We start from the raw sequence: 19,415 nt of genomic DNA on the forward strand, positions 1-19,415 counted from the left end.
CCATTGATAAATATAAAGCCCGACTTGTTATTCAAGGTTTTCTCCATAAGAAATGCATTGATTATTTTGACACTTATTCTCCAGTGACAAGAATGGAATCCATACGGATGATAATTGATATTGCAACATTGCGAAATCTTGAAGTGCATCAAATGGATGTAAAAATGGCCTTTCTGAATGGAGATTTACATGAAGAAATCTACATTAAGCAGCATGAGGGTTTTGTGGTGCCAGGATTGGAACACAAAGTTTGTAAATTGGTTAAGTCAATATATGGCTTAAAACAAGCACCTCGAGATTGGCATCAGAAATTTGACAGTGTTATATTGTCGAATGGGTTTAAAATCAATAAATGTGACAAATGTGTTTATGTCAAAGATACAATAGAGGGATATGTGATCCTGTGTCTTTATGTTGATGATATGCTCATCATTGGTAGTAATGAAAAAATGGTAAAATCTACCAAAGACATATTACATTCAAGATTCCACATGAAAGATATGGGCTTAGCTGATGTTATTCTAGGATCCTTAGAATGTCAAGTGGACTTGTGCTAAATCAGTCACATTACGTTGATAAGATCCTTGAGAAGTTTAGCAAAGATGATTCTAGTGTGTCAAGAAACCTTTTGACACGACTTTACATCTTTCGAAAAATAAAGGTGAGGGTGTTTCTCAAGGAGAATATGCTAAAGTAATAGGCAGTCTGATGTACTTAATGAATTGTACAAGTCCAGATATTGCCTTTACTATTAGTAAGCTAAGCCGATACACGAGCAATCCGGGTATGGATCATTGGAAAGCGATAACTAAAGTGCTTAGGTACTTAAGGTATACGAGTGCTTATGGATTGCATTACACGAGATATCCTACTGTACTAGAAGGGTATAGTGATTCAAACTGGATAAATGGTGTTAAAGGATCAAAGTCCAAAAGCGGCTATGTTTTTACACTAGCAGGTGGAGCGATCTCATGGAAATCTTCAAAACAAACGGTTGTGACCAAATGTGCGATGGAAGCTGAGTTTGTTGCTTTGGATAAAGCAAGTGAACAAGCTGAATGGTTGCGCCAATTTTTAGAGGATATTCCAAGATGGGAAATGCCAGTGCCACCACTTGGCATACATTGTGATAGCACTGCAGCAATTGGTACAGCCGAGCGTGTACTATTTAACGGAATGTCGAGGCATATTCGTCGAAGGCACAATTCCGTTAGACAACTACTCTCAACTGGAGTTATCACTATTGACTACATAAAGTCAAAGGATAACACTGCGGATCCGCTAACCAAAGGGTTAAATAGAGAGTTAGTTGAGAAATCATCGAAAGGAATGGGACTAAAGCCCAGAACAAAAGTCGATACAAAGGAAACCCAACCTTATTGACTGGAGATCCCAAGATCGTGGTTCAAAGGGACAACCTAACTGTAAAGACTTAGTGAGATCACTGTGGGGGTTTTACTCCTGGGTCCATTCCTATGATGAAAACAGTGATAAAATACAGAAAAGGCTAAGTTATGCTTTTAATGCAATAATACTTCTGTATTATTTTAGAGATCACCTATGTGAGTGAAGTGGGGTCGCTTCAAGAAGGAATTATGTGGGCCAAATCTGGGGAAAACTCACAGAACCAGGCTAAAGCTCAAGACCAAAATGGGCTTAACAGTGAGAACTGAACAAATAAAGGAAAGACACCAGTGGGGGATGTATCATCATTTCACAATATAGAAGGGCAGTTCAAGGTCAACGCGACTACTGAAATTCTAGATATGTAAAATATGTTCTTACAAGGGAAGGTTTAAGGGGTAACGCCTACCTATCATATGCCGGTTTCTGCCGTGACTTTCTATCTCCATGTCAAAAGAGTCGTTGTGCAAAGTCAATATTTATTCATATGGGGGATTGTTGGAAAATATTTGAATAAAAAATTTATTTGCATTTATTTGATTTGATTTGTAACTTATGTATTTTGATTTTTTGTAACTCTTATATTAATGTCATGATTTTAATTTGATCATTAATTTTGATGTTACAAAATTGAATAATTTTGTAAGTTACAAGTTCATTTCCCCTATAAAAAGAGGCCTTGCCTCATTGGTTTGACACACACAAAAAATCATACAAAGATCATTTTCTTGCATTTCTTTTAGAGCTCTAGGTTCTTGTTTCTGTGAGATAGAAAGGGTTGTTTAATCGGTTCGTAGAAGGCAGGTCTTCAAGTGCTTAAGACTACCTTTATTCGTTGTAACCTGGGAGACGGAAGCCGCAACACCTTCAAGCACACACGGAAGGGGCTTATATGTTTTAAGGATAGCGTGGTGTTCACGTGCCTCGAACAATTCTTTCAGTTTTTAGTTATTGTATTCTTGATTTTAGGTAACTTCTAAACTATACTCGGTACAAAAATAACGCTATATTAATTCATATACTAGAAAACAATTCATGTCATACATATATCAACACGGCCAACGCTATAACATATTCTATAATGCATATATATCATTTGGCATACCTATATTGTTAACTACACGTCATTATCATGAATATAACAACCTTGTACCGACATTTTATTACAAGATTACTGAATTTGGACGGAGACATTGTCGATCCCAAATACAACAAGTTTCAATTACCTTCCACCATAAATACCGGACCTAAATAAATTACAATTAAAATCTACATATCTTTAACTCATTGATTACATAGACCAAAAATTATCTATCGTAATCAGAATCATTAAAGCCTGAAATGAAAAAATTATAAATTTCATCACACAACGGATTAAACAATCATTGAATATAAGCTGCTTCAAGTGATATTTTTCATAAATTTCAAAAAAATTATGAAGGACTACATTATATTTTTTAACAAAACACGCACAAACTAAAATTCAAAAATCATACTCTCTATGTTACGAAACATTACTAGAAAATCGTTTGTGTCTCGCACGGGTTATTATGCTAGTGTTTTACGAGTCTCACTAATTTATTAAAATTGTTGGAGATCATTTAAGTTTAATAAGTAGAATTTGTATGTTCCGCAAACTGAACAAATATTCTACAAACTTAACATATTTTGCAGGATAATTTTTTTTTGTAATGTTTTATATGCAGTACATATATGATATTCAAGATTTTGAATAAAATAAGGATTTTTTAGAGCATGATTCGCAAATAATATGTTTTGCAATATTTTACTTGGAGAATATAAGTTGTCTCCAAGGTTCCCAAAAAAAGTGATCTCCATAGAACTTAATTCGTATTATATATATGTATACATGTGTTCAAAAAAGTGTATGCGTGTTTATTTTTGGGTATGATTAATTTATAAGGTGAAATATATATAAAATATTGTATTTATATTTTTTTGTTATACACGTATTTAAAGAATTTAGAAAAGTTATATTTTAAAATTTTTGTTTTTTCCAGAGTAGGGATGACAATTTGTTTCGATCCGTACCAATCCGATCAGGTTTTACCGAACCCGAATATTTTGGGTTTGATTCAGGTTCGGGTTTGATTCAGGTTCGGGTTTGATTTTTAAACCCAAACCATTTTCGGGTCGGGTTTGGGTTTAAGGCATACCGTTTCGAACCCGACCCGAAACTCATTCTGGTCTGATCCGAACCCGATCCAAAACCCGTGTTAATACATAAATAATATTTTACATTTTATAAGTAGTAATATAATGTATAATATAATATATTACTAATATTAGTACTAAAAAATTATATTTTTTACAAATTATTGTATTAAAGTCGTTTAAACATGTTTTCAGCAACATGTTCAATACAAGTATACTAAAGGTCAAGATTGTTGCATTATTTCACCAACAATTTTGTTCATAGAGGCATGATCCATTGTCTTCTTTGAACCCTCTTATTCAACCTCAAAAATTTCAATATCGTCATATATTATGAGCACTTTGTTTAAATCAGATCCTAGTAATCCTTCACTAGAGTTTGTGCAAATTAAGGTGCAATTTGATAGAGATCTACAAACCCGAACCCGATGGGTTCGGGTTTAGTTTTTGCTAAACCCGTTTCGACCGACCTGATTGTCATCCCTACTCCAGAGTAGTATTGAATATTTTAATATTTTTCGGAGTAATATTTGAATATTTTAAATTTCATGAAAAGAAAAATATTAAAATATTTACTTGAAGTATTAGTTACCCGATTATAAACGATGCAGAGGTCATGAATAGAAAATATAATTTAAAATGACATAAATCATTTGACAATTAAATATTCGTATTGTAAACTGTTACCAAAAACTTTACAAATATTGGAGGACAAATACATATATATTTCGAATATTAGAGTATCATATAATTTCGGAGTAGTATTGAATATTTCTTTTAAATAGAACTGAATATTTTAATTTACTTTAAACATTAAATAATACTCAGGAGTATTACTTTATTCGTGAACGTGACAGACTTTTTGTTCTCCTTAAAGTACCGATAAAATATTGTTTATGATTTGTTTTTCGGGGATGTATATATGGTAGCCGCTTCAGGTTAGTTGGAATATTATGAATTCAGGGTACCTGAACGTCCATGATGGTAGCACGTGTCCAGGTGTCCTGTGCTCGAATCAGAACGGTTGGAATGTTTACCTGTCCAAGTATTATGTTGTTTGGTGTGATTGAGATGTGCCATTTATGTGTGATAGTGCGTATCCCATAATTAAAAAAAATCCCATGTACTCACAAACTAATAATTGGGAGGAATATTATGACATGACAAGATTTCCTGGAGTCCGCTGCCACCTAAAGTCATATTCTTGTAATTGGGACCTGAACTCCTTTTAAGTGGGTTTTTCAATGATTTACTTGGACCAATATTTTTATAGCCTATTAGCATATATGAAAAAGATAACTAGACAAATTATTCTTTCATTTTTTAATAAGCTCGGAAATATTAAATATTTATTTTAAGCTTAGATATGAAGCCTACAATTAGGGCTGTAAATGAGTCGATACGCTCACGAATAGTTCGGTATCCGGTTCGAGAAAAGCTCGGTTCGAATTCAGTTCAATTAATAAAGGATTTGAACATGAATATAATTTTAATATTCAGTTTGTAAATGAACTGACTTGAGCACAATACAGTTTAGCTCAAAAATTTGCGAATAAGTTAGATTACAATATTCGCGAACAAGTTCGTAAATATAGTTCGTAAACAGGTTCATGAGTAATGCTAATGAACAAGTTTGTTGAATAGCCCGTGAATAAATATATTACTAGTTATTTATGCTCGTAAACATGTTATAAACACATGTATGACACATAATTTAGTGAATAATTATATATATACACACATATTTATCTTAAAATAAATTTACCAATTTAATTAATCCATCTATAATTTTTATTAAATTTATAAAATTATATATTTATAGTTAAATCATAATACGTGCTAGATGATAAATATAGAAAAATATTTAATTTAGCACGTTAATGTGTTCAAGTGGTGTATATATCTCATTATCCAGAGAGGAAAAGAAGTAATAATCAAAATTTGAATGCTAAACACTCAAATTTAATTGTTTGGTGCGTAAAGTTTCCAAAATTTTGATTTGATATTATTATTTATTAAATATTTTTAAAAAATAAAAGAAACTCATACAAAAATCCGCGAATCGTGAGAACGAATTCGTAAAGTGAGCTGTTTGTGATCAAAAGTTCGTAAAAAATATTCATGAGTTGTTCGTTGAACCATAGTTCGTGATCTATTTATAAACATATTAGCGAACAAATTTTTTCCTAATGAATCGATACACGAACATAATTTTTGACTCGATAAAAGTTTGTGCTCAAGTTCGAGTTTATTATATTTTTAATAAGCTGAAACATGAACATCTAAGAATTCGGCTAGGTTCCACTCATTTAAATATATTCTGTTATAAATAATATATATAAGAGAGATTGAGAGAGAGCTACATAATAATAAAAGAGATCATCTTGTAATTTTGTATCATAAACAACGTACAAGCAAGCCTTATATGGGCTAGTAGAATGGATGTTAGAAAATGGAGAGCCAAATGTTGCTAGTAATTAAGATAACCATATGAAAGGTTAAGAGTCATCTATTAATTCATAACACTCCCCCTTAGATTACTCATAAGAACACCATGCCTCGTTAAAACCTTACTAGGAAAAATTCTGTGGAAAAAATCCTAGTGAAGGAAAAATAGTACATGTGTTGCACGTGTAATAATGAGTGTATTATATCTCCCCCTCATTTTGACATGACTATGAATATCAACATAGATCTCGAAGTCTGTGCATCCCGATCATGTGTACTAATTTCTCTAATGGAGTGATAGGAAATGCATTTGTGAAGAAATCTGTTGGATTCCTTTAATCATCATTCCTTGCACGTGATGTTGTCTCGTTAAAAATTTCCTGCAACAATTAAATTCATAGCAAAAGAAAATCTCCACTATAATTTATTCAATTTTTGATTCCCTATTTCTTTCCGCCTGCAAAATTAGCTTAGAACTTTATAGAATAGGTTAATGGAGATTGAATAAAATTATTATTTTGTAACTTCAAGATTAACACGCCCTTAGAGCGAGCGATCCTTTAGCAATGAACACTAACCGAAACCAGAGTCTTGTTTTAAATAATAAATTTTATATATAATAAAATATGTTTTAGTTTACTTAGATACGGTACTTCAGGACCGAGAATTTCTTTCAAGTGTTCATAAAAGTTAGTGTACTATCGTGTATTTATAATCCTTCCTGGATCCACATATAATAATATATCATTCATCCAAGAGTAATTCTTCTTAATATATACACCAAGAAACACTTTATCACGTAATATAGCATGGAGTATTTTTATTATGAGGTGTTACTCAATTCAATGTCAACTAGAAACACATTCTAGTTTCCATCTGCTCTGGCCAGAGACTTTAAGAGTTGTCCTTATAATTTGGTATATATTTATAACATGTATTTTGTGAAATAATTTTATGTCGGACTGCTGGTCCAAATCCTCTTTTCATTTGAGGAGGGTACGTTCTCGAGAACTTGGTGTACTGCTTCCGGCAGTTAAGATCCTTCTGGGATAATCATTTTCAAGTGGGTCATATATAGAACTTAAATTAAATCACTCACATATGGTGAGATTATCTAACAATTAAATAATCGTTTCCACCATAAGATACTATTTCTCTTCATAACCTATACAAGGTCATCTACAATTATCTGAGCTTTACATTCATAAATTTTGAAATTTACAAATAACCATCTATATTCCACTAACTTGACACCTTTAGGTGTGTGGACTGCAATTTCTAAAAGAAAATTCCTCTATTTTTAAGAGAAAATGATTCGTAGGGCACACTAGTTGCACAACTTCAGGTGTGGAAGAACTACCAGTCCAAATAAATTTTCTTTATAATTGCCTCATTTATATCATTTATTCTTTGGCCAATTTTGTCAATATTTTCTCACAGATTCTGCTTCATGATCCTCACTATTACCAATAACCTCAAATTCTATAAATATTATCGACGTCGATTCGATCAATCGTTCCACTTTATTCTGTCCATGACATAATATATCGAGATCTCAATATTTTTCATTACTTTTATTTTCTCTAATTTGTCATGTCTATAATCTCTTCCCGAGATCCTTCAAAAGTTATTGATTTCTTAACCTAGCCATCATCAATTATTGCTCCTTTTCACTTTTTTCTTGTATAAGATATGGAACCATCTTGCCTATCACGCTTCAGGCGTTCTTTAGACATAGTAGTATATTGAGGTTGTCATTCTATAAGATTAATATTATTGGAGCATATGTAGCTGGTGTATGTGACACAGTCACTATTTCTTGTCATCAAATATATAAATGAATTATCTTATAAACTTCAGGTCCATATTAACATTTTTTTAGGATCAAGATGAGGCATGATAATTCATTCTTATAAAAATATTCACCAACTATTTATTTTCTCCTCCTGATTTCAATCAAGTCATAAAGAAATACACTGATGATTCTAATAATATATATCCAATGGTGGAATCGATCTTAATATCATGGTGGAAAATCTATGATGACCAAATAATTTGTAATGACGGGGAGGAAATATGAAAGCTTTTTTCTATGATGTGAATCAATATCACTGAGAAGAATCTACAAGTTCTTCAACAAAAATTCATATAAATTTCAATTATTATTCGCATATTTATCAAATTGATGGCTTGGCTGGTAATGTCCAACTATAAAGTTATCAGTAAACTTCTGGTTTACTTCAAAATCAATTTCAGTAATTTTATAAAAAAAATATTCTTCATTTTTCTGGGAGATTACGATTACATCAATAATATACATACCCTTTTAAGTAAAATGTATTTCAAAATAATATGATAAAATGTACATGCTCTTCAGGAGTCTTATATATGCTCTTCAGGAGCCTTATATTTAGAAAAATATATAATGAGACATTTTATATAATACTCCCCCTTTAAATGACTCATATTAGATATTAGGTATTGATATTAGTCATCTTTAACTCATTTAAGAGAAATATTTCTTATACAAATGGTAAAAATACGATCAAAAGTGTTTGTAATATCATGACTATTGCTACAGGCATGATCGGTATCCTTTGATTTTATACTTTAAGGAATGGAAGGGTGTGGTTTATTGTAATACATAATCTTTCTATCAATAATTCAAATTTAATAAATCACAATTAGTCACAATATCAACTTATGATTGTAACAAACCAATTTCATAACACTGTATCTGCAGGATACTGTTTAATATATATTTATTCAACTAAATTCTATTATATCCAAATATCACACTATTCTTTATATAGATCCATCCTCCAGGAAAATTATATCATTTATGATAAAATCATAATTTGAATATTATATAATATATCATTCTATTGGAATGTAAACAAGTGTTTAAACATATCAAAACGCGTGATAAAAAAAGAAGTTTATTATATAGGGACAACTTCTGGTTGTTAATAGATGCAACTTCAGGTTGCAATCATATACATTCAATCTATTAAAAATAACGTCAAATAGGTGTTGTCGATAATACCAACATCATTTTACTTAAGTGGGATAAAAAATCACTTTTACAAATGCTAAGATTAAATCATAGGGGTACATAATGATTTTATCATTTACCAAGATATCATATAAAGATTTTGAAATATCACTTATTAGAAGCATGCACAATATGTAATACACTCTAATATACAAGTGACATAGTGTGTGCGTATAAGGCTTCTCTTTCAAACCATAATATATAAAGTTTTGACTATCTCAAAAATTTCATAGCAAATATAAAAATTAAATAGAAAGCATAAACCAACCACTTAAGTGCCATGTCCATGAGTGTCAGTTCATGCCAATGAATCGTTGGAAGAGAAGTATTTTAAAAAAATCAGAAAAAATTCATGGCCATGAATTTATATTCATGCCCATGAATCTCTGCTGTATCTCAAGTTAATTCCCTTTCATGTTATCAAAAAAAAATCACACAGGTTGAGTAAAAATATTGCATACCTTTAATGATTTACCACGAGCAAATCTACGAGGACGCCCAAATCTACGAGCACGCCCACATCCATGTCCAAATTGCTTACTTGGCCCAAGATCATTATCGGTCACAACATTCACTTCAGGGAATGGTGTTGAAACAGTTGGACGGGCTTGATGATTTTTCATCAATAGTTCATTATTTTTACTCAGCAAGAAACAAGACTGATATAAACTCAGAATATTTCTGAAACTCTCTTTCACGATACTCCTGTTGCAGGAGCATATTATTGTCGTGGAATGTGGAGTAATTTTTTTTTCAACATATCTTTATCACTTATATTTTCACCACATAATTTCAGCTGAGAGGTAATCGTAAACATTGCAGAGTTATACTCGCTTACACTTTTAAAATCTTGCAAGCGCAAGTGTAACCAATCATAGTGAGCCTTAGGAAGTATAATAGTTTTCTGGTGATTATATCTTTCTTTCAGATTTTTCCAAAAGGGTTGTTGCTCAAAAGTTTTGTTCCTTTTTTTAATTGTGTCACCAAGACCCATAGCGCTAAGGTGGATTTTCGCATCCAAAATCCATGTCAAGCAATTCTTTTCGGTGACATCAGATGCGTTGAACTCAAGTTTTGTAAGATTGAACATTTCTTATATTACTATAATATAATTAATCAATTATATTAAGCACATTCGGTCAATATTTAAAATACACCAAATAAAACACATATGCATTAATATTTAAAACTGTATGACAATATAACATGACGATGGTAAATTGAATTCAGTCTATTGGTACATTGAATGCAATCTACTGTATATGTAGCGTATAGCACGTTGCACCTATTTTCAGCAAAGATGAAACGTATTGATCCAATATCCCAAATCAAATATCGTACAAAATGGTTAATTATGATAAAGTCAAATCTGATCAGTTTCAAAGAATACCAATTTACTTTATGAAGATGATCTTATATGAAAAAGTATAAAATACCAAGAATGTAGAAAATTCTGGGACCTTTCCAGAATGGTAAGGCTCGTTGAAAACTAACAAGTAAGGAATTCTAAAAACATATATTTGTGGACTGTAGAATCAAAATCAGCTCCTGATTATGATAGTATTTTGATATTTAAGAGATCGAAATCACAGTTATTGTACTGGAAAGTAAAGACAAAAGGTAGATATCGAAAAAAGACTTCCCGAATGGTATGGCTCATAATATTTGAACAAGTATTCAATTTACTATAAATTTTACAAGTTACTGCTAATCACCCTGAATCATACAATCAAATTACACAAAATGCAGATCTTGACATACTTATAAGTAGATTTTGGAAAAACACAAATAAGAAAGATTGTAGATAATCAAAAAACCTTTACAACGAGTATAAGCTCAATAAATTCCAATGGATAATGAATCTGATAAGAATCAGGCACATAATAAGTACATAAATATCATCTTATTGCAAGCGAAGCAAAGTAAACTAAAAATAGGGTACTTACCTGCTGAACAAACTGAAATAATAAAAGTTTCGTATAATCCTTTTTCTTCTTGGATTTCCAACACCTATTTATACTATCGTGCTGATAACGTATTATAAATAATATACTACCTCCGTCCCTCTAATTTCTTTACAGTTTTTTCACATGCTTGACACGCATTTTAAGGTAATTATAAAGTATACTTCCGTAACTTATTTTTAAAATTTTCTTTTTTTGTATAAAAGTTTGAACATTATATTTTCATTAAAAAGAAAATTTTTTTAAAAAATAATTATGCAACTACATTTAACGAGAGGATTAAAGTGCGTGCCGAGTCCCCGTCCCCCAATGTAAAAAAATTGAGGGGGATGGAAGGAGTATATAAGAGAGATTGAGAGAGAGCTACATAATAATGAAAGAGATCATCTTATAATTATATATCATAAACAACGTACAAGCGAGTCTTAGTAGAATGGATGTTACAAAGAGAATGGAGAGTGAAAGATTGCTGATAATTACAACCATATGTAAGGTTAAGAGTCATCTATTAATTCATAACATATTCATAATTTTTAGTTGATTGTATGAAATAGGTTTTGGGGATTAAAAAACAATATTTACGATCATTTTTTATATCTCATCGACTTCATTCACATTAGCACTTTGAGCTAATGTTTACATAATACGCGTCGAATAACACGCCATTCTTCTAGGTGAAAGAAGAGGAGAAGACAACATCTATAAGTGTATTAGTAGTCAAATACTCCGTTTGACGCCTCGTCAATATTAACTACGTAGACAAAGTCTACTATCTTGCAATACAAGTCAATCATCATTCATTCATATATATTCCGTGTTCTATATAACATGCAGAGTTACAAATCCAATTCATTTTTTCTTCTCTTAATACAACAAACAAGGCAAGATATACAACATTCCATACCTTTCTTTGCATGACCAAAAACTAATCATCCCCAACAAGAAACCAATAGAACCTTTCGAATTTCTACAAAGCTTTCTTTCCTTGCCTGGCGATGGTTATGATTATGGAAAGGTACATCACGACTCATTGTTCAATCAATATGCAGATGCGCTCCTTGTCGCTTCAAACTGCTTCAGTAAAGCAGACTCGTCGTGACGCAGCAACTAGGAAAAAGTTGAAAGGGCGCAAGGGAGAGAGAGAGCTGGTAAGGAGGGCGCTGACGCGGCCAATTCGAAGGCCAAGCCTGCGATGGCTGAATTTCCAGCCAACGCCAAGTCGACTATCTAACATGTCTATGGCTTCTGATATGTATATGGCTTCTGATGAAATTGAACATCCAGTTTGTCTGGTTATGTAATTCTGTTTACTGTCCAGAATTTTAGTTAAATCTCAATACTAACATGGTGGAATTTTATACAATTCAAAACATATTCTTCACATTATTTTGACAAAATTTGTCAGACAACAAGATAGTGAACTGTTTGGATTGTTGGTTCACAATGATATGTCCAAGCAATAAATCTATAGTTGTCTCAGTAACGTATGTAAATTACCAACAGCTCAGGATATTACAAGAATTTTTCTACTTACACTCGGGGACCGGAGGTGTTACATAATTATGTAGTTCTATGTACATTAAGTATTTGCGGCATAATCACATTTTTCGCAAGATTTCATACCAGCAGTCCATGACAACGGATATTTGCCTTCCGAATTGTAGTTGAAGGAATCTAACAAATATTTCATCGGATGTCCAAGCAGTTGCTTACTTTTGACATAAATTACTCCTGGGATGTCAAAGGATAATGGAATCAAAATAATCAGATTAACATCAATAGTTGAACTATAGGTGTATCTGATTAAGCAGCAAGTATTTGTACCTCTGGAGGGACTGTTAATGTATTAGAAATTTCCTCATCTGGCGCGTCGGAGATTCTTGCTTCTGATTTTTCATTTGAAATACTGGCAAAAAGATGCATAAAAATAAAAGATCAGATAGAATTCTGTTATCAAATAACTTTACTGATAATCCGATAAGTCAACACCAGCACATTCTAGAGATATTGGTCCACTAAAAGGAGACAAGAAATGGCCTTGAAAATATCGATCAACATCCACCAATTATATGGTACGATGATATTACACCAATAAGTGCAGTATAACATATTCTCCATTAGTGGCCTTTAGATTCAAGCTTTTAAGACCACTAATCTTTTAACCTATCATTTGCTTCTCTCGATAAAAAAGCATCCCCACCAAAAAGTGTGTCAAGGCATGTAAATCAAATGAAAAGCAATTTACGACAGATCCCAATTCAAATCTACCTGTACCGCTGCAAGTTCAATAGATAAGGGTACAATTAATTGACTAATAGCTACTAGCTAATCAACTGACACACTTTATCATGCCAAAGCATAATTATTTAATTAATAGTGCTAATTTACTAAATGATAATCAACTGGAAGTTCCCTATGTTCTATAAAAAGTTACAGGAGAACACGTTTTTCCCCCACTGGCTCCTTTCTTGCAGTCGAAATATATTCCTTCATCACTAACCAACCACCTTTAAATTTTAAACACAACACTACAGTCTCAACACACAAACATATGTACCTGTTTGTGTGGACGCATATAGTCATGTGTGTGTGTACACCACAACAGAATATTTGACAAAGAATTGTTTCTAAAAAGTTATTCCTATGATCCAAATACTTACGTCGAAAGTATGGTGACCCAGATAAGTTCTACACAGTCAACATATAGAAGCCTTTGCTCGACAGGGATCACGCCATATGTGATAATATGAGCAAATGGCCAGAGCTTCCAACCGGCCTGAACAATCAAATACCACAACCAAACACTTTTTAATTCCACATAATACAACAGAAGCATCAGCGAACAATTACAACTACTTAAAAAGAGATTACATCCGATAAAATTAAGTAATTAAATTAGCATGTGATATGCACCAAATACACAAGTTGAGGAAAATTAACAAATAAATCTTCAATTAAACTTTCCACGTAAAGTTTAATTACTGTCAAGTTGTGCATGTTAGGACCGTGCTCAACCCACTATAGGATAAATGTCAATTAAATGCTTTAAGATAATTAGGACAAGAAGAATAAACACATAGCTGCTACAATGCTATCTAACTAGATTGAACTTGCTCATTGTTAAGTTGTCAAATCTCTCCAAAATCATTAGGTTGTTCAAGAAGTGCTTAATATGCGATTATGAATATCACTCTTATGTGTTCACTGTTAATACACCCCCTCCCCAAACTCAAAATCCAACTTTTTTCATTTTTTTAAATGAGAAACACTCGCAAAACCTTAATGAGTCAAGAGGGAAAGGGTTTAATAATATGCATGTGTTTACGTGCTAATAATCATTATCAAAGCAAATTATGTGAACATCAGTACGTGTTCATGGACATGCACATGTGTATATATAATCAACTTTGTTAATATACACGGGGCTCCCCAAAGCTTCAAATCTCCATATTAGAGTTCCGATACACATGTGATGCTGCACGTTCATAGTAGAAGTTTACTTTGCAGCTTATACCTTAAAATTATATACTTTTAATATCCACGGTCCGTTCTAGAAATGAAGTTGATCGAAATATATGTCTAGCTAAGGAGTGCAGGTAAAATTTTAATAATGTACTGTAGTTGTGAACAAAGAAATCCAAGTCTAAATACCAGTATATACAGATGCATTTAAGAAAAATTTAAAATATTATTATTCATAATGAATCACACTATATTTATATTCTTTCTAAATAAAAATGATGAGTCGTATCTTGTTTTTGAGGGCCGCTTATCATTTCTTATGTCAGAAAGGCACTTCGAGGAAAAATTAAAGCTCCACATTAGAGTTCTGACACACATGTTATGCTACAAATTCATAGCAGAAGTTTACTCTGTGGCTTATAACTTAAATAGATTTACCTTTAAAGTCACGGTTCAGAAATAAAGTTACTCCAAAAAAATGTCTTGCTAAGGAGTGCAGGGAAAATTTTAATAATTTAGTTGTGAAAAAAGAAATCCCGCTACCCTAGTCCAAATGCCAGTTTGTGCTTAACACAATAGAAGCATTTAAGCTATTGAATAATACTATTATCTATAACAAAAAAAAACACAATACATGCAGTTTACGAAATTCCTTTATTTGTATATTTCTTTCTTAATATATATCATGAGTCACTTCTGCTCTTCAAGGGCTGCTAATTGTCTCAAATGTCGGAAAGGGACTTTGAAGAATAATTTAAACCTTATCAAAAAAACCACAAAAATTAAAGCTTGTCAAAAGACCACGGCCCATTTCGAACCCCCCAACCCCCAACAATTTCAAAAGAAAGCAAAATAGAGTAACGTACACATGCACATCTATCTATCTCACTCCAAGATATTGACATAGCAAGTCCAGAGAAAGGAAGGCAACTATGACATAGATAAAAGAAGGTATTCTACCGTCAACATGGGCCAGAAAGAAGCCTTTAGTTCACCAAATATGCTGACTGGGGATTCAAGACGAAGCAACCCTAAAAATACATAGTAAATGCTATTCCAAACTGCTGCCCATACGGTTTGATCAAAGGCTACTTTGGCCGGGACCACCCACCAATCCTCAAATGGAAAAAGGGCCTGAAATTTTGAACATGTTGTGTCAGAAATTAACAGTTGAAGTAACAAATTTAAATTTCAGACAAGCCATCAAGATAGTTACCTCACAAAACTGATAGTAATAATGAGATAGTGATCCATGCAAAGTAAATCCAACTAATCCCGATCTAAACATCCGTGTTCGGTCAAACTCAAAAAGAGGTTTCCCTTCAACACACTGCATATCAAACCAAAAATTAATTACTAATTACGAAATAAATTATTTAATGAAGGAACAAAAAGATTATTTTTTCAAATTGTCACCTAACCTGTGCAATCCAATCCCCTAGAGAATACACCACTCCACTAATCATCATCTTTGCCAAGACTGGATTTGTTTTAAGTGCTTCCTCATATGCCGTCCAGTTGTGCTGAGGTGCATATCTCAATATCTCAAATAAGGTCCATCCCTAAAAGAGAAAGAAATTATATTAAGTTTTTTTGTAAACCGTAAAACGGTCTTTATAAGAAAAACACGTGAAAAGAAATTTGCAAAATACAATCAAAAGTACTGAAGAAAACGTGATGAAGACACTTTGGACAAAAATACCATTCCTGAACTTCTTGGCAAAGGCCCTAATTTTAAGTATACCTTCTGTCAGCAAACGTAATACATAGCTATGTCTATGCATGTTTCTTTTAGAATTCAACAAATTAAGGTCCAAGGCCAAAAAATTAACATACATAGAAGTGAAATAACTGGTAAACAATAGAAGGCTAAGTCAAAGCGTCAATTTTCATAATTTTGTTTTGAAAAAAAAAGTATATATGCCTGCTGTTGTTCCAGGGAAAAAATCATTGTCCTGTGGAGTGATTGCTTCATACATTTTTTTTTATTGATAAATTACAAAAACACTAATTTTCTATGACCAATCATCCACAATTTATGAAGTTAAAAGGGCTGATACTAGTGACTACATTACAATCACATCACTTTGCAACTGCATTAAAACAAAAACTGGACTCCAGCTACACTTGGACATAGCAAAGATGATATACTTAACAACCAAAACTAATTTAATTACCGTTATTTAAAGAACAATTACAAATACAAAACATCCCGTCAAATTTAAACATTGCAATCCACAAGATAAACGACAAACTCTTACTTTAAAATCAATTTAATATTATCTAAATAAAGATTATAACGTATTGCCATCCACAAGATAAACGGCAAACTCTTAACTAAACAAAGATTATAACGTGAGTCTTTGACCAGAACAGAAAGCATTCAGATTCACAGCTACAGTTCAAAAACAGCGAAGATAATGGAAAAACACACAAAACTGGAGCCTATAAAACAAGCAGACAGCGCTCGAGATTGTCAAATCTACTTTACTCACAGAATCTTCCTAGAAAATTGTATATGTTTCAGTCCCTCACGCCCGAGCACATTATCACATCATTAAATTTGCAACAAGAAAGCTAATTATACAACAAAAATTATTTTATTTAAAAAAAAAAACTAGCTACCCGAGCAAACATGGCACTACTACTCCCACCAATAATTCCTACCTGTTTATTAACATCAACTTATCCAATTATATCTATAAACAAGCTAAACAAAACATCAATTTCACGATATCAACAACACGATAACTATCGAAAAAACATGAAATTGAAACTCACATGCCAGTAATCATGATCAATGGTAAGAAGCTTGCTAACAGCAAAAGTACCAGCAGCTAAAACCAAAGTAGCATTAATCCCTCTATCAATCAACCTATCCAAATCTTCTTCCTCCTTTTCGCTATTCGATAACCCGACAGAAGAGAAGCCAGTAGCTCCTTCAAATGACAATCTTCCATCATTTCCAAACACACCCACAACTTCATTCCTAACATCTTCGCCTTCTTGCTCACCCAATCCATTCAAAATCAAATCTTTTTGGTCTTTACAATCATTTTGACTAGAATCAACAACATCCAAGTCTTTGGCCATTGATTTCACTGTAATTGAAGCTCTAAAGAGTGATTTTTGGTGGGGTTTGAATGATTTTGAGGGGGGAATTGAGGGTTTGAGCTTGGGTTTTGATAAGGGGTGGAAAGATTGGGGTGTGATTGTGTTGATTGTGGCCATTTTTGGGGGACTGAGTTGTGGGACGAGTTGGATTGAGTTGGGGTGTCCGAGTTGGAACTAGGAAGGAGAGATGATGAGTTATATATGATGATTTATTTGAATGGTAGTTAGAAATGGTGTTTTTGTGTAAAATTATTGGTTGTGACTTGGATGAGGAATGTAGTCCACAATATATATGTTGGACATTTTGAGATACAAAAGAAATTGAAATTAACCACGTCTTCCTTTTCATACTCCGTATTCAATTGTAAGAGCACCAGCAGCGCTGAGACCTGTTTTTGTTATATTTCGACCACATGCACAGGTCAGATAAGCAAAAGAAGTTCTCAACAAAAATTGGGCGCCCATTTCACGGTTTTTAATGGAATTTTTCAGAATGTGGATTCTACTGTACTCATTCAATTTACTAATAAAATGATTTGACTTTTTAATTTTAAATTCTAAAATAAAATTATAATAATAAAAAAGTGATTAAAATTTCAAAAATGTAATTAAAATTAAAAATAAGTAAATAAAATGCACCATATCATATAAAAACATTAAATATAAAACATCACACGAGAAAATATTAAATTTAAACGTTACAATAAAAGAAATTAACAATTATTATGGAACTGCATGATATGCTCAACCAAGTCATTTTGTAACTGACGATGTATCCTTTTATAATGCATTTGAAAAATGGGGTGTGAAATCTCTATTTATTTATAAGAGTAAAATGTTACCGTTTTAAATATATACGTTATCTATCCGTTGTGATTGTAACGTTAGTATTATTAATTTTAATAGGTAACAACAGTATGTATGTCTCACATTTTCACCTGTCATTTCTCTGTAAAACAAATATAAAAAAAATAAAAATCTGTGGAAGTGGGAAGGACCACCAAAGTGGGACTGACCACCAAGAAGTGGTTTCATACAACGCTGTGATTTGTAAACTCAGCAGGTCAGGGACATTTCATGCGGGCCAATGCATGAATTGGGTCCGCGTTGTAGTTGCTCTAACCTATCCAGGTCGGTTTCTAAACTTAGTTTTGAATAATTTAACGTTATATTTATCATATTTTAATTTGTCAAAATATATGAATTTATATATAATTTATTGCATTATCAGGAAAAATAACAAAATTATCAAGTATGTCTTCTACATCACCATTTAAGAGTGATTTTAAAAATTATTTTAAGGATTCTAACATTTTTATCATTATTTTTTTATGGACTAACATGTAATTAAGTCATAAACGAACTGAGTTTGAGTCCTGAGCTGTTTGTGAATAAGTTTGAATTGATTTTCGTAATATAAACATAAAAAGGTGCGTTGTGAAACGAGATTGAGATGAGTTATTAATTTGTACAATTCGAGCGCCGTAAGATCTGCTCTAACTCAGCTTTTAAAATTATTATATATGTCATGATTTTTTTTATTTTTTTATTGTAGAAAACCGTAACCACTATCTTTCGGGTGTGCACTGGGTAAAACTAACGGACTCACGTAATATTCAGTAAATCACGTGAAACAACATAAAACGCAAACGCATTTAAACGGTATGACTCAGAAACATATGCATGGAATCATTTTAAATTTTAAATTACATACAATTATTTCATCTGCGCTATTGATATGGGAATAATATATTAAAAATTGAGTTGAAATTGTGTCGAAACGACAATTAGCT

General features: G+C 32.2%; 2 protein-coding genes across 2 annotated transcripts; one reads left to right on the forward strand and one right to left on the reverse strand.

Annotated features, from left to right (window-relative positions):
• The first annotated feature begins 717 nt into the window (after positions 1 to 717).
• On the forward strand, positions 718 to 1,383 carry LOC141719845 (secreted RxLR effector protein 161-like). The gene has a single exon (XM_074522212.1). The coding sequence runs from the start codon at positions 718 to 720 to the stop codon at positions 1,381 to 1,383; it is 666 nt and encodes a 221-aa protein (XP_074378313.1).
• A 10,996-nt stretch (positions 1,384 to 12,379) lies between these two features.
• On the reverse strand, positions 12,380 to 17,884 carry LOC141721229 (uncharacterized). Its single transcript, XM_074524053.1, has 7 exons — positions 17,290 to 17,884; positions 15,930 to 16,070; positions 15,725 to 15,838; positions 15,469 to 15,642; positions 13,707 to 13,822; positions 12,871 to 12,952; positions 12,380 to 12,777 (listed from the first exon to the last, which is right to left on the reverse strand). The coding sequence occupies exons 1-7, from the start codon at positions 17,737 to 17,739 to the stop codon at positions 12,772 to 12,774; spliced, it is 1,083 nt and encodes a 360-aa protein (XP_074380154.1). The 5' UTR covers positions 17,740 to 17,884; the 3' UTR covers positions 12,380 to 12,771.
• Between the last annotated feature and the right edge of the window lie 1,531 nt (positions 17,885 to 19,415).

This window comes from Apium graveolens, chromosome 4 (genome assembly GCF_009905375.1).
Source record: "Apium graveolens cultivar Ventura chromosome 4, ASM990537v1, whole genome shotgun sequence".
NCBI classification, from domain to species: Eukaryota; Viridiplantae; Streptophyta; class Magnoliopsida; order Apiales; family Apiaceae; genus Apium; species Apium graveolens.